This window comes from Ricinus communis, chromosome 2, assembly GCF_019578655.1.
Source record: "Ricinus communis isolate WT05 ecotype wild-type chromosome 2, ASM1957865v1, whole genome shotgun sequence".
Taxonomy (NCBI): Eukaryota; Viridiplantae; Streptophyta; class Magnoliopsida; order Malpighiales; family Euphorbiaceae; genus Ricinus; species Ricinus communis.
Window position 1 is genome coordinate 7,796,510 of NC_063257.1, and position 16,319 is coordinate 7,812,828.

The window sequence follows — 16,319 nt, forward strand, 5'->3', positions numbered from 1 at the left end:
TAAATTGTAGCCTATATTATTAATATAATTATATTTTTTCAGCTAGTCTGTATTTTTAGTTAATTGAAAGATACATTTAAGATCGTAAAGCTCTAAAATCACCATAGTAACATCTTTTAACCACTATTTAGCTTTCTATATTTCAATAATTTATTAAATTAAAATTATAAATAAATCTATTTTCAAATTAAAATATTAAATTGTGAAGCTATTATGACACATATTTCAAAAAGAAAAAGACAAGGGTAACGAATGAATCAACAAATGTTTGGACTATCATGCTTACTCCTTTTCGTAACTCTTAAGATTCATTATTTGAATTTTTATTATTTATTTTTCCTTTTCAATAGAATCATTCCTTTTGATTAATTAATAAATTTAGGAAGGATTTTGATTGATTAATAAGTGATCTTCATCCTTTAATTTTAAAGCTTAACTCTTTTTTCTACTTTCAGAACTATTTTCATTAATAAATTTATATACATCATTATTCTAAAAGAATTATGTATTATTCGCTGTTAAATGCACTTTCTTTTTATAAAGTATTACTCATTGGTGTTTGCCACTTTTTTTTTCTATTTTTCTACTTTTATTCTTACTAGAATTTCATTAAATGTTGATCATCTTTTAAATTAGCAATTCTTTTACTTATTACATAACTTTTAAAGAAAAGTTTCTAGTTATAGTAGCTTTTAAAAATTGTAACTCATATAACTAAGAGTGAGTAAAAAAATCAAAAAAATAAAATCAATAGGAATCGAACATTAGTGACTCCGATCAATAGAAAGCAAATTATAAAAAAAAATTAATAAATAAATAAATAAAATTTAATTTTTAATATGAAACTTAAAAAGTTTCATTTTGACAACATTTATGTCCCTAAATAAGTCCTCTTAAAGCTCATATACAAGGATTAAGAAATATCCAGTAATCAAATTGTCTCAATTATAATAAAAATAATTTTATACGAATAAAATATCAATTTATTAATATAAATTTCCTACTCCATTAATACTTTCTCTCACAATGAATAACAATAAAAATAGAAAAGAAGTAATTAATACTCCATTAGTTGCTTTAAATAACACTTATTTTAAAGTTTAAAAAAAATTCTTTTAAACGATGCTTATTTCATAATAAATAAAGTAATATACTACAATTTATAGAGGAGATGAATAGCTAAATAGTTTAATTAGATTCATTAAAATTTAGTGTAATAATAAATAGAAAAAAAAATAAAAATAAAAGAGATTTGTTATACGAAGTTTTTTGAATGGAATTTATCAAGTTAGTTATTTATAAAAATTAACAGATACATTTTGACATGTAATTATATTATAATAAAAGAAATTAAAAAATATAAAAAAATTTCATCAAAAATTTCTTAAGGGTCATATGTATGCTTCTTTTTGATAAATTTGATTCATTAATATAAAAACAAAGTATTGAACTAATAATACATCCAAAAACTACAAAAACAACTTCGGTAAAAAGAAAATGATGCTAATAAAATTATAGAAATAAAATTTAGAAAAATAAAAAATATTTATATTGATTATATTTATTTATAATAATAATAATGACTAGCTTTTTTAGATTCAATCCATACCATTCATTTATTATTTCTAAACTAAAACTAATAAATATATATCAATTAATTTAATATATAACTAGAAACATTACTCGTGAATTCTCCATTGAATATTTCGCCAAGCATTAGCTAATAACCCACCAAATGTGATTCATTAAGCTTTTACTGTTATTACTACTTTGGCCATAGTCGAGAGAAATTCCCTTCGGTCTAAACCCACACGTTTTCTTTCTCTAATAACCCAAAAAGAAGACCGGAAGATTCAGGCTATCCCTTTCCTAACCCAACATAACAAAAATAGTTGTTTCCTTTTTAATCTCTCTCAAGACTATATTCTTTTTTTTATTTCTTTTTTCTTTCCTATTCTATATGTTCAAATTATAGGCTGTAGTTTTGTGTTTTTTCAGGGGGATTTTTATTGCATGTAATATTTTAAAAGCCTATTTTAACATATGATTTGGTTCTTTAATTGTTTATATTATTCATTTGAGGGGTTTTAGTTGTTGGAATTATTGACATTATGTTTTAGTTTGTCTCGAAAGGAAATAATTATCCCGGTTTTCGTATAATCATTTTAAGGTGCTTTTATATAATTGCTATAGTAAGAGTTATTGTCTTCAAGTTTAGAAAAAAAAAGATTTATAAAATCAAATTTCTTGATATTAAGACGGATTCAATTACAACAACACCTCTTGTTGAGTACAGACCATTGTGTAGAGGATTCTCTTTTTAAGGATGCATCTTGGTAAAAGAAATCTTTGAGCAATTGTTGGGTATTGGGTCAAAATTTACATGAAGAAAGATTATTTCTTTATGTCCTATAGTAAAGGGATTGAAAATTGATGGATCAGTACGTGTTCATTAAAACTCTTACAATGAAATTAACAAAAGATACTTATTCTTTATAAATGTGGAGGAGGAGAAAGTACCACGAATTTAGGGTTGCTAGCTGTACATCATGCGGCTCGAACAGTGTTGGAGAATAGGGAAGAAATTATATTGCGTTTAAATCTTTAATGAAATTCAATTGATTTTAACTTAAATAGTTTATAACTTCTTAATTTTAGGAGATTTTATGTTTTTTTATATATATGTATTTAACTATAATTTAGAATGTGTCAAATAAATTTTTTATAAATTGTAAAATACTGAATCAAGAGTTTTAATGTACTTATATATTAAATACTCGAATTCAAAAATCTTAATTAAACTAGAAAAAGTATTTTCTTTTTCTTTTTAATACAAAGTTTTGTTAGTCAACTTTATTTATTCAGTTCTCTTTTATAATAAAAAATACATTAATAAAATACTCGATCAATAGACATGATGACTATCATAAACAACTGTAATAGGGTATGTGTGATTCCGTTGGGTATTAAGATAGCGTTTTCAAGGGTTGTATTTGTATTAATAGAGTTGTTTTGGAGATAGACGAGTTCTCAACTCGCTTGGAAAATGGTCTTTAGGCGAGTCTTGGTCAAACACAAATGTCTCATGTCATCCGAAACGATCAATTCTGTCATTTGGAACTTCATCTGCCCAAACCACTCTGTCCCTACATCTGCAACATAATGGGTAATAATTGTGCTACCCTGTTTGTCGTCCTCTTCGCAAATTGATCTTTTTGCACCAAAACCCTCTCTGTCACTGTCCTAAAGTCATCAACCAACAGCTCACCAAACATGTCCTGAATTCCCTTCCCATTCAAACCATCTATCAATAGTTTGCTGTCACTTTCAACAGCAGTGTCACTAATCCATTCCGACTATGAACAATTTATAGGTTTATATACTTAGTTGTTATTTGATAAAATTTTATTTTATAATTATCAAATTTTTAAAAGGCTAATTACTTATATTATAATTATTAATTAAAGTATGTTCCTTAATTTGATTTCCTTACTAAATTTGTAATATTTAATAATAAGATCAATATATTTGGCTCCCTAATTTATGAAACTAGAATATTGAAATTTAAGATTTCTTTGGAGTACTCCTTTGGTAATATGTTATATACATTGTATGTTTGATAAGGAAATTGATATGGTTGGTTCAGAAAGGAGAGGAAAGTCAATAAAATTAATTTAGTGTGAGCTAAAAAAGAAACTTATATATTAATGCACAATTAATATATTATTATATTGTCGTACTCCATATTGATTGATTTTCTTTTTTTATAATACAATATTTTTCACAAAAACCATTACTGATATTAATTTTTCGTAAAGGACAACAAAATCTACAAACATAATCCACAGAATCTCACGTTTTCTTTTTAATAAGCAAATCTTTTTATTCATAATTTACATGAGAAACCGACTTCTTCAATAATTGGATGAAGGACAAAAGACACAAGATTCTAGCAAGAAAAAAAAAAAAAAAAAAAGCAAAATGAGACGAAATACGGCAGAACCAAACTAAAGATTTTATGAATGTGTGTGTATATTATATGATGAAATTCTGAATTCTTTACAATGTGTTGATTGTTGTATATACATGCTGAAATCCTACTCTAATAGTTGCTTCAACAGATATTTCTTTATGGGGTTAAGGTTGAAGTGACCTTTCCTGCTTTGCAGGGAAGGTTGCTCCTTTTTCCCATGCTGGTTAATGATGAGAAGTCTGCACAAGCAACCTAGCTTGTGTAGCCTCTGAGACCACAGCTTCTAACTTTCCTTTTCTTTATTCAACACTCCCTCTCAAGGTGGGTTCGTATAAGTTTATTGAACCCATCTTGCTGAGAATCGAATGATGGTTCTGTTTGTCAAGAGCTTTTGTAAAAATATCCGCTAGTTGATCTTGACTTTTGATATAAGGTCTTTCAATTTCTCCCATTTGAAATTTTTCTCTGATGAAGTGGCAGTCAACTTCAATGTGTTTAGTTCATTCGTGGAACACAAGGTTTGATGCGATGTGGCGAGCAGCTTGGTTATCACAATGAATCTTCATAGGCCCTTTACTTTCAATTTTCATGTCCTTGAGGACTTGCTTGATCCAAATGAGTTCGCTAGCTGTAGATGCCATTGCACGGTATTCAGCTTCGGCGCTTGATCTTGCAACAATACTTTATTTTTTGCTTTTCCATGTTACCAAGTTTCCTTCTATGAAGACACAAAAACCAGTGATTGACTTTCTGTCACAGCTTCCAGCCCAATCTGCATCAGAAAAACCAACTATAGAATCAGAATTGTTGTTCTTCATCCAGATTCCTTGTCTTGGGGTTCCCTTGAGATATCTGAGAATTCTGTCTATAGCTTCTAAGTGACTGGTGCGGGGAGCATGCATGAACTGGCTTACCACACTTACTGCAAATTGAAAGGCTAAAGAAAAGTTTAGGGTTTAATTGAAAATTTTACAGGGTAAAATTATCGTAATTTAAAAATTTTAGGACCAAAAGGTAAGAACGAAAAGTTCAAGGGCCAAAAGTCGATATTGGAAGGAAAGAAAGAAGAAAAGAAAGAGAAGAAAAATCGGGGGAGAGAGGGAGAGACCGGAAAAAGAAGAAGAAGGCGGAGGCGTGGTACGGCCGAGCGAAGTGGGCGGCATCTGAGTGCATCCGGCACCGGCGATGTGGCGAGGAGGAAGGCGGTCGAAACTTCCCTGCCGCCGTGCTTGCGTTTCCGACGACGGTAGCCGTTTATTTTGATGACGATCGACTCCCCTCGGATAGAGCTTCCTTTTGGCAGTGGCGGCATCGACTTTGGTGGCCGGAGGAGGGAGTTCTGGTAAAGTTATGGCAGTGGCTTTTCCGGCGAGCTATGGACGATCGGAGAACATATCCCGACTCTCCTCAGCTCAAGCTTCGCAATGGCACCGGTTTCATGGCGATCAAACTTCGTTTGCAAATCGACGGCTGAGATCGTCCGCAAATCGCTCCTGATGATCGAGGGTCGGATTGAAAAATTGGAAGCAGGGATCGTCATCAGCGCGTCGTTCCGAGCCCGACGGTATGTTCGGATCATCGATCGGACTCCGGCGGCTGTAGGCGAGTCGACCGAGCGATCAAGCATCTCGGTAATTTTCTTTGTCCCGTTAACCTTGGAATTCTTTGGTTTAATTTTGTGCCCATTGATTCGTGTTGAGTATTCGATAATATTTGTGTGTTAAGATATGTGTTTGTTGGACTGCCTGTTATAGTCGTAGTTTGTGCTGTGTGGGAGAGTCGGAAAAAATAGTGAAGTCTTAGGGGCCCGACTCCCGTTGTATTAAATTGTTAGATATTTATAGTGTTTTTCTGGTAGGTCCTGGACCCGTTTTACAGGGGGTAAATATTCGTATTGTAGGGGAGGTTCTGCCGAATTTTTAGTAGAATTTACCCGAATCGAGATTCTTAAACAGTCAGTTCTAGAAATCTAGACCTAGGATTAATGGTCAATTGTTTCAGTGTTTTGACAAATTGTTTTCAGTGATTAGATAATCCGTCTGTTCGGCTCGCTCCAACCGAGGCACCGGAGCAAAGCTAGGAGGTCGCCAAAGCTATGAGTTAAAGTCATATATTGGTTATGCACGTGTCATGCATAAATTCTTGATTTACTATCGTGATTATTTCATTGCAAGTTTAATTATTAATTTAATTATTATTCATATGAATTATGCTTTTTAATTACTACTCATGTATGTTCTTCTTTTATCATTGATTTTATCATTGCATGATGACTCAGGACGAGACGGCAGTAGAACATAGTATTTTGATGGAGCACCAGTATAAATCTGAGAGTGATAGAAATGGGTAAATAGGTAAATTTAAAAAGAAAGGTTTAGGATTTGTCCTAGTCGAGCATCGCTCTCTGGGCTTAGTAGAGTATGGTTGCCGGAGTAAGGGTCCCCGGTCGAGCATTGCTCTCTGGGCGCCGGCTTATTTGGATACCTAAGTGACAAGACTGGAGGTAAGGTCCCTAGTTGAGCATTGCTCTCTAGGCGCCAGTCTTATTGGAATAAGAGAGACAAAAGGCTAAGGCTGATAGTAAACATTAAGTGACCGGACTGGAGTTAAGGACCCTGATCGAGCTTTGCTCTCTGGGCACCAGTCCTATTGGAATGAGATTAGTCGGGATGCTAGAGTTGAGATTAGTCGAGATGTCAGTATGGAGATTGATCGAGATGTTTGTGTTGGAATTAGGATTCTACTGGAGTACTCCGTCCCGTAGCGTGTGAAAGTTATTTTATTTAATTTAAGCATGGTATGACACGTATGTTTTTAAATGACTTATGTTTATTTCAAATTAAATAAATGTATGATCAAAGTATATGTAAATGTTTTTGAATATATGATTTTAACTCACTCTCGAGACTGACAGTCTCAATTTTACTGCTTTTCAAATCTATGACTGTTAATCTTCCCGCGACTCTTAACTAGTAACCCGATTCCTTTATCATTGAGTGATGTATTTGATTTGGTATGTAAATTTGTAAATTCTTAGATTTTTCGCAGTAGAAATAATAGATATACCAGTTGTAATGCTTTGTAGTTTTGGGTCTAGCTTAATTCTTCTGGCAGACCGAATTAATTATAAATTTAATGGTTATAAAATTATGAAATTAATAGTATTAAATAAGATGAGATTTATTTAAGTCAATGAATATCAAGCTTTGTACGAACACCTACTCTCTGTAGCGGCGGTGATAGGGGTCGTGACAATATTAATTGACTTGATAGAATCAAATTGAACTTTTGTATTTTTATACTGTATCCGAAACCAAATTTCAAAGAAAAAGTTGAGAAATCATAAAAGAAAAAATAAAATATTTTAATGTCCAGCGGGAGAGACATATCTAGAACACGGAGAAATTGAAACACTTGGTCTTAAAGCCGAAAATACAACAGGTTTGAGCATGAATCTCAAGGTAGCAATGAAAATCAATGTCCCAAACACAACTGATCTCTGATGCTACCACGTCATGTTTTTGTCTCATATAATAATATGTCCCAAAAACAATTGATCTATGCTGCTACCACGTCATGTTTTTGTCTCATATAATAATATGTCCCAAACACAATTGATCTGGGCTCCTACCACGTCATGTTTTTGTCTCGTATAATAATATATAGAAATCTTTAAATTTCAATTAACGTGCGTAATTGAAGGTAATAGCCAACTAATCCTATTACTTTTTCTCCTTAGTTAACTTAAGGCTTCTATTGATTGAAATATTTTAAGATTCATAAATTTATAAATTAATAAATTTTAAAATATTTATCGCTTTGATTATATATATATAATTAAAAATTTGATAGGAACAAAATTAAAGTAAATATATTATTATAATTTATCATTTATCAAAATCTTCAAAGTTAATGAATTTTTGGCTTATAACACTAAATAAAATTTATTTTTAGGGATGGATAAATTTATGGGTATTTCATTACTAAATCAAAATAGTGATGGAATAACGACAGATTTCTTCTATAGCTATTTCACTTGTCGTTATTTTTTATGATAAAAAATAATTTGTCACTAAATTTAGCTACGGATTAGCTATGAAAAATCTGTAACTAAATCTAGCGACAAATATTTATCTATTGCTAAATTAATGAATTTATTTTTATTTTTAATATCTGTCGCTAATCCGTCGTTAAAAATTGATAATATTTTAATATATATATATCTAAATATTATTAATTAAATTCTTTTGTATAATTTTTATTTTAATATCTAATAGTTTTATAATTTAATTTTTGATATTTTTAAATTTTAATTTCTAATTAATTAATTAATAATAATAATAATATGAAAAAAGAAGAAAAAGAAGAGAGAAAAATGAAGAAAAGATAAATGAGAGGAGAAGAAATAATTAAATAGAAATAAGAATAAAAATAATGATGAATGAAAGAAAAATTAAATGAAGAGAGAAACTAATATAAAATATAGAGAAAATAATAAAGAAAGAAAAATAGTAAAAAAATGATAAAAAAATTAAAGAAATAAAAAAACTTGAAGGAGATATATCAAAGAAAGAAGATAGAAGAAAAAATGAGAAGAGAAAATGATATAGAAAAAGTAAGGAATAAAAGGAAAAAAAAAAAGATAGTGAAAGAAAATGCAGAGGGACTAAGAATGAGGAAAAAAAAAAAGAAAAAAAGAAAAAAATGACAGTGATAATAAGTAAATAGAGATGGAAAAAAAATAGAGAATATGTGGTAGAAATAAAATAAAGGATAAAGGGAGAGAAGTAATTTATAATGACTTAAAATTAATGATGGAAAAAACGTCACTAAATTCAACAAAAATAACGAAAATTGCAAAAAGTGCGGCAATTAAAAGAATTTAAAAATTTGTCGCTAAATCGTTTCTAAAGTTAAAAAAATAAGCGGGAAATGAAGAAATTGCGGAAAATAAAAAAAGTTAATAATTCATCGCTAAAATTGGAGAAAATAGAGCGAAAAATAGCAAAAATGCAAAAAAATTTAAAAAATTGACTAAAATCTGTCGTTAATCTGTAGATAAATCCATAGCTAAATTTTTCACTAAGTCTGTTGCTAAAATTAGCTAAAAATCAAGTAGCCATATATTAGCTACAGATTTCAAATATGTCGGTAAAATCCGTCTCTAATCCGTTGCTAAAATTGGCTAAAAATCAAATTGTCATATTTTAGCTTTGGATTTCAAATCCGTTGGTAGAATCCGTCACAAATTAATTGCTAAAGTTGGCGCCAAAATTAACGTCAATTTAGCCACAGATTTTTACCGTCGCTAAATGCCGTCATTATTCTGTCGCTAAATCATTGTTAAAGCTCAGATATCTTTCCTTTGCTTTTTCCTTCACTACGTTATCGTTATTCCGGTAGTATTTAGCAATGGATACTATCTGTTGCAGAATTTTTATAGTGTAAATTATACAGATTTTTCATTTAAATTTAATCAATCTAATCAATGTCTAAATAGAAATTAGCTTTGAAAACTAAAAAGAAAAATAATAAAATAATACTTGTCTCAATATCCTATCATAGGGTCATGACCTCATGGAAGTACGTTGATTGTGTTTTGAATGCAAATACGTGTGCTAAAATTTCAATTAGTAAAACAAAATCCCATAGAATTCAAACTTTATATGAACTTTGATATGATACCATGTGAGAATGGAGAGAAAGAGAAAGAGAAAGAGAACTCTTACATAAACCCACTGAGGTTACTAGTCGGTAGCCAAAAGGATGGTTTTGTTTGAAAATTGTTCTACAATGTACAAGTATGTATTTTTGCCTATAAATATCAATCCATGCAACCCTAGCTTGTCATTCTCCAATAGAACCATCTTTATTTGCCGGAAAAAGTCCCTTTATCTCTCTGTCTTTCTCTTGGTCTACTTCTCTCAATGCCTCAAGGCAACACAACCTTGGTTCTCACGAATGATTCATCTCTTTATGGCAAAGATTCTCTTTCAGGAGAGGATGGGGCAATTCCCATTATTGATTACTCCAAGCTCATCTCTTCTGATCCCAGCCTCCGGTCTCTGGCCGTAGAGAACTTGGGCAAAGTGTGCCTTGACTACGGCTTCTTCATTGTATTGTTAAACAACTCAAAACTATCTTTATATTGAAACTGTTATATATATATCCTGCAATTATATTGATGATTGATGATAATATTAATGCATGCAGGTGACTAACCATGCAGTTCCTGGCAGTGTGATTAAAGGGGTGATAGACAAACTCTTTGAATTCTTTGATCAGCCTGAAAATGAGAAGCAGAAGTATGAGACCAAGTCTCCAATTGATATGATCAGGTCAGGGAAGGGCAACCATAACCATGTTAGCAGGGAGTTTATCAAGATGGCTGTGCATCCTTCAGTTCATTGCCCTCCTAATCCATCTGGTTTAAGGTTAAATATTTCTTTCTTTATTGTATTGTAATTCTCTATCATTAATTGGACTTCTATTTATATATATAATTTCCATATATGACAGCGTGGTGCTAGAGATGATTTCAGCTTTCAATTCTCATGGTCTTAGAGATGATTCCAATACTCTATGTTTGCTTCTCTTATTTGATATTATAAAATCTGCGCATTGCTTCAAAAATTAACCAGCGCCATTTTTTGTTTGTATGAAAAAAGTGAGATTTTACAGGACTATAGCAAAAAAGTAAGAGAACTGGGAATTGAAATACTTGGAGGGATTTCAAGAGCTTTGGGACTTGAAGAAGACTACATAGAGAAGAAAATGAACTTGGAATCAGGCTACGATTTCTTTACTGCAAATGACTACCCATCGCGCCAAAATTCTGAAAATCGAATTGGGCAATTTGCTCATGTTGATCCTGGTCTTCTGGTCTTCATTATCGAGAACGTGAGTGGTGGTTTACAAGTTGAGCATAACGGGAAGTGGCTCAATGTAAACCTTAAGCCTGACTGGATTTTTGTGAATGTTGCTGATCATATGGAGGTATATTTAAATGGTTACATCTTTCAGATCTGCACATTCATAAACATATACATATTATATATAAAGTATAAACGTATACATATTCATAAACACATACTAAGTTCTTAGTGAATAGCTTTTCTCGTTTTCGATCTTCATACGTGCAACTTTTAACGTTACGGACATCATCAGTACTTAAAAGAGCTGTGCATACTTGCCAACTTCTGAGTAAATGACCAATTCAACACATTCAGTAAGAACTCTTCCTTGCCAGACCTTCTGAGCAGAAACCAACTCAGCCATACTTGCCAATTTATGAGCAACAGTATTTTCTTCCCTCCTGACATGCGACAACAGAACCAAAATACCCAATTTAACCATCTAACTTATCTACTTATTTTATCTATCCTCCTTCATTTAATGTGTGAGTATCCTCTTAACAGTTAGTGGTGCAGGAACAGAATTTCAAATTTTCGCATACCCTATTCGTTTTTAAAATTTTGATGTACCAAAATAATAGGAGTAACCCATGTTTGGCCCCGTACTTTTATATTTTTTAGATTTTGTCCTTGCACCTTCATTCGGTGACATTAAATCTTTGTAGTTTTATTTTTATAAAATTTAAGTCTTTTTCTAACGGTAGTTAGGAGTGCTTATTACACGCTCTGTTAATACATGTAGAAATAATTTTTAGATTTTCTGTGCTAGATTTTTATATTTTAATTTTGTAAAATTGAATTTCTATATTTTTATTTGTATAGCATTAAACTCTTGTACTTTTATTTTGTTGACATTAGCCCATTGAGAAATATTAATTAAATTTTTATGTTATAAGAATAATAAGGATTTATTGTGATTTGGATTTAAATTATATTTTTATTTTAATGATAAGAATTGGAATGATACTACCTAGTTTTGATTTATTTAAATTTAAATTCTTATTTATTAGATTAAATCAATTATATTAATTAAGACATGATGTTTTAATTAATAAAAATAAGAGATGAACTAATAGAAAGAAAAACATAAGTTGTTTATAAACAGTTTAATATAAAAAATAATTTTAATTTTTTTACAAATAATTAAAAAAAACTAAGAAAAATTCTTATACATTTAGTATAAAATAAATTTTTATAATTTTTCACATATGTCATGGAGTTTGAATATTTATTAAAATAAATTATAAAATATTTTCATTATTATATAACTCAAAAAGGAAATTTTATTTTTTATTTTTAGATAAAGTACATAATTTAGTCAAATTCTTAAATTACTAAACTGACTTTTAAATTAATTTTAAAAAATTAAGGACTTAATTAGTTAAAAATTAAAATATAAGGATTTGATAGGTAAGATTAAAAAATACAAAAACCAAATAACATATTTTGCACATTGAGTTAACGCCGTTTATACATTTTTTAGAAAAAGACTTAAATTTTATAAAAATAAAAATATAAGAATTTAATATCACTGTATGAAAGGATAAGGATGAAATCCGAAAAATAAAAATAAAAATACAAAATCCAAATATGGTTATTTCAAAATAATAAATTATAACCTAATCTATACAAAAGCACCCAACAAATTTACTAAAATATGATTTGTTCATATTCCAATAAAATGCTGAGCTTGTTCTAATATACGAGTAAATTACGTAAATTAAAGTTGTTGAATTAATATATATCTCAATTGCCTATTGCTTTTTCTTTCTTGTTTGTTTTATTTTGAGATCCACCTCAAGAAGATAAAATTCATTTTTCTTTATGTCAAAATAGAATAAGGAAAATTTAACTCATTCTTCTTGTTACGACAGATTCTTACAAATGGAAAGTACAAGAGTGCACTTCACAGGGTGGTTGTGAACAACAAAATTAGAAGGGTAACTTTACCATTATTTTTGGGACCCTCGTTGAACACAGTTGTGACTCCTGCATCAGAATTTATAGACGACTGCAACCCACCTGCATATCGCGGCTTGACCTATCAAGAATATTTGGAATTTAATCAGTTCCATGTCATTGATGGAAAATCATGTCTTAATCAGATTCGAATCTGAGTATACAGTATACAGCTTTCTTTCTCCTATCCTATGTGATGTGATGTCGTTTTGTTTTCAAAGCTTAATAAAAGAAGAAAAGAAGCAGCAAGTCTGATCAAGATTTGTATGTCTGAGTTAATTAAGTTATAATGAGTGGCTGAATTTCTCCATGATGGAAAAATTTGTATAAAGAAGAGACATCTCTTCCTCTATATGTATATTTCTCGTCTCTTTTATTCCTTCTACTATGATTTGTTTCTCTGAAAGAAAAGTGGCTTAAAGTAAAAAGGCTCAGAATGGATTTGGCTTTCTTTTTCTTTTGTTTTTTCAGAAGCTGCCTCTCAAAGCATTTTGGAAAAAGCTACAAAATCTGACAGCTCCCAACCATTGTTTTGAAGGAGATAAGAGAACTCAATTGATTTAAAAGTTAAAAGTTATGCTTCATATTGTTGTGCTCAAACTGGCATTCAGTGCTCATAAACTAATATATTATAAAAATGAAAAGAAAAAAAACTGACATATTTATTAAAAAAAATTGAGAATGTTTAGCATTTAGGTGGTAGCAGTCTTAATCTTTCTATTTAAGATACAAAATTTTGAATTCATCATCTATTAATAATTAAATTAGAGGTGTGGACAAAAATACAAAAATAACGAACTTCTTTACTTTTGAGTTAAAGAAACACTCGGGGAGTCCGTAAAAGAATTAGTTTGAGAATAAATTTGGATTATATAAAATTTGAGTGATGAAAGTGTAAATGTTACTATATTTTTGGCTTATTATTATTATTTTTTTCATGATATCAAATTCGCCAATCAGGGACCAATGTCCTGCTCTGTTTATAATCGAAGTTCAACATTTTGCTAGTGGTTGAAATCCTGACAAATATTCTACATTTCGAGGCAGGCAGTAGCTTGTGCAACTGTATTAACAATTGGCATCAGTCAGTAATGGTTTTCCTCTTCGTCGAGTTTCTAAAGACATCAATAGTCCATTTCTTATGAAGCTTGAGATATGCATGAAGTTAATTGTAACATAACCTTATAGTAAACACAAAGTTGGAAAGGATACATCACAACTACCTTGGTTGCCAAGTAATGTCGTATATTGCTTAGTATTTCAGCTGCTCTATTTTGCCAGGTATTCAATTACAGGGTTTCAGAAAGCGTAATTAAAAGTAAGACAGATGGACCCTGCGTATTTTTTCTCTATCGAAGGAAGAGAAGAACAGGTATGAGACCGGCAATCCATCGGATAGTATCAGAAGAGGAGAGGGTAACATCAGCTAATCATGCCAGCAGAGATTACCTCAAGATTGCTGCTTATCCCCAGTTTCACTCCCCTACAAGACTGACTGGCTTAAGTATATTAATCGTCTCCTGATACTCGCAAAGCAAGGAATTTCCTGCGATATTGTCAATGTACATATGTTATTTGACTAACTTTTTTTCTTATGATCAGGGAGGTTTTGCAAGAATTCTGAATACAGCGAAAGATTTCGAGAGGTGAGGTCAGTAGTAATTGAAGGTATTTGAAAAACGTTTGCCTCTACGGCTCAGGAGACCTGGAGTTGGTCCACTGCGGTTCAGTCTGCGGTTAGTGCAACTCAAGAAGAGGGCCAACAATTCTGAAGCCATGTTGGATTTAAGCAACTCCACAGGCCCATTGCAATGGAAGGAAATGACTATTATTTTAGAAAAAATAACTAAAAAACAATCACATCATACTTTTAAAAAAAATAAAAGAAAAATAATATTTTTTAAAAAAATTTACAGAGTAAAATAATATTTTCTTATTAAATGTAAAAAATTACCTTTATGTTTTACAAGTCATTTGAAAATTATGTCAAATCAAATTAAAGTTTTGGCTTTGAAAATTTTGATGTGCATGCTCTGAACCTGTAGTAATGAAGGGTAAGGTTTATTGAATTATACTCGCAAATTAATAGGCTATAAATGGTGGAATGTTAACATAGTGAATTCTTTATCTCACATGGTGCATTTTTCTCATTTTGTCTTTACTTAGATAAGCCATGTTTATTTCTTTTCTGTTAGACTGTCAACTTCTAGATGTAATGTATTAACATTATGCTTACTCTCCAATATTTATGTTTAATTTCCTTTCATTGGTCAAAACGCAAAACTCAAATTTAATTTGGTTTCCATGCTTAAGTGGCTGGCATGATGCAACAGAAACAACTACCCCAACTTGCAACAAAATAATAGTTGTGCCTGCCTTTTAAAAAAAAAAAAAGATTATTTATCATTACCCATTTCTTTATGTTAATTTCTGTATATAAATTGAGATTGAAATACTTAGAATTCAATCTTATGTCCAATAATTTCATTAATTTCCAACCAAAAAAAAAAAAGAAATCATTCAGAAATCACTTACATTTTGCTTAGAATTCAATCTTAAGGTTGCTATTTTGAGGACAGACATGATTTTCAACCTAGGAAATGTGTGTTATTTGTCATATCTATAGTGGACAAAAAAGGATTTTCACAGCCTTGCTTGTGCTGCTAACACAAGTTGTTGAATTTCCATTCATATTAATTGGATCAGTTGCCACTATATTGTTGGAATTTTTCTAAACCCAAAATTATCCATAAATAGAAAGCAAAGAAGAACAAGGAAGTATACTTCTTAAGTGTTGCATCAGTGATGGAAGTCATTGAACACTTTAAAATGATGCCAATACCAAGTATTTAGCAGCTGTAATGTTCACTCCACCAACTTTCTAAGGTATGTATTCCAAAATTATCATTGTAGCTTTTGCAGCATCATTTCTTTTAAGCATATTAGAGAAGTGGAAGCAGTTAAGTACATCTAAACAGAATGTCTTTAAATCAATCATTCATATAGTTATGTATATCAGTAAACCAACTACTTGAAAGCCATTCTTTCTGGGTTTCTTCTGGTAATTTTTTCTTCTTCTTTTTTCAGTTATGGAACAATTAAATTAGTGAATATATAGACTCTTTACTCCAACATTTAAATGTTAACCTTATAGTTATAGTAGGTCTGGTAGTAAATAACCAGAAACATGTACTAGGAGGTAAAAGAAAGTTAGGTGAGTTTCTATATTACTTATGAGTTTCTATTTAAGGATTTTAAGAAGTCTCAACTCCCTCTATATTACTTATAGGATTTTCTTCAATAAGCTTTCCAAAGAAACTAAGAGATTAACCAGAGCAAAAATAATAGTGGATGTTATTTGCAATATATAATTTCATTTGCAAAGTGAGCCTTGAGCAAAATATCCTATAAGCCCACAGAGAACCATTTTTTTTTTTATGTAAATCATGAATGTTACAAAAAGTGTCTACCTC

The 16,319-nt window shown here is 30.4% G+C and overlaps 1 protein-coding gene across 1 annotated transcript; it reads left to right on the forward strand.

The window, feature by feature from the left end:
- The first annotated feature begins 9,701 nt into the window (after positions 1 to 9,701).
- LOC8270937 (2-oxoglutarate-dependent dioxygenase 19) lies at positions 9,702 to 13,297 on the forward strand. The gene is made up of 4 exons (XM_025157553.2): positions 9,702 to 10,089; positions 10,187 to 10,407; positions 10,642 to 10,969; positions 12,762 to 13,297. Exons 1-4 carry the CDS (start codon positions 9,901 to 9,903, stop codon positions 13,002 to 13,004), a joined length of 981 nt encoding a protein of 326 aa, XP_025013321.1. The 5' UTR covers positions 9,702 to 9,900; the 3' UTR covers positions 13,005 to 13,297.
- Positions 13,298 to 16,319: the final 3,022 nt, after the last annotated feature.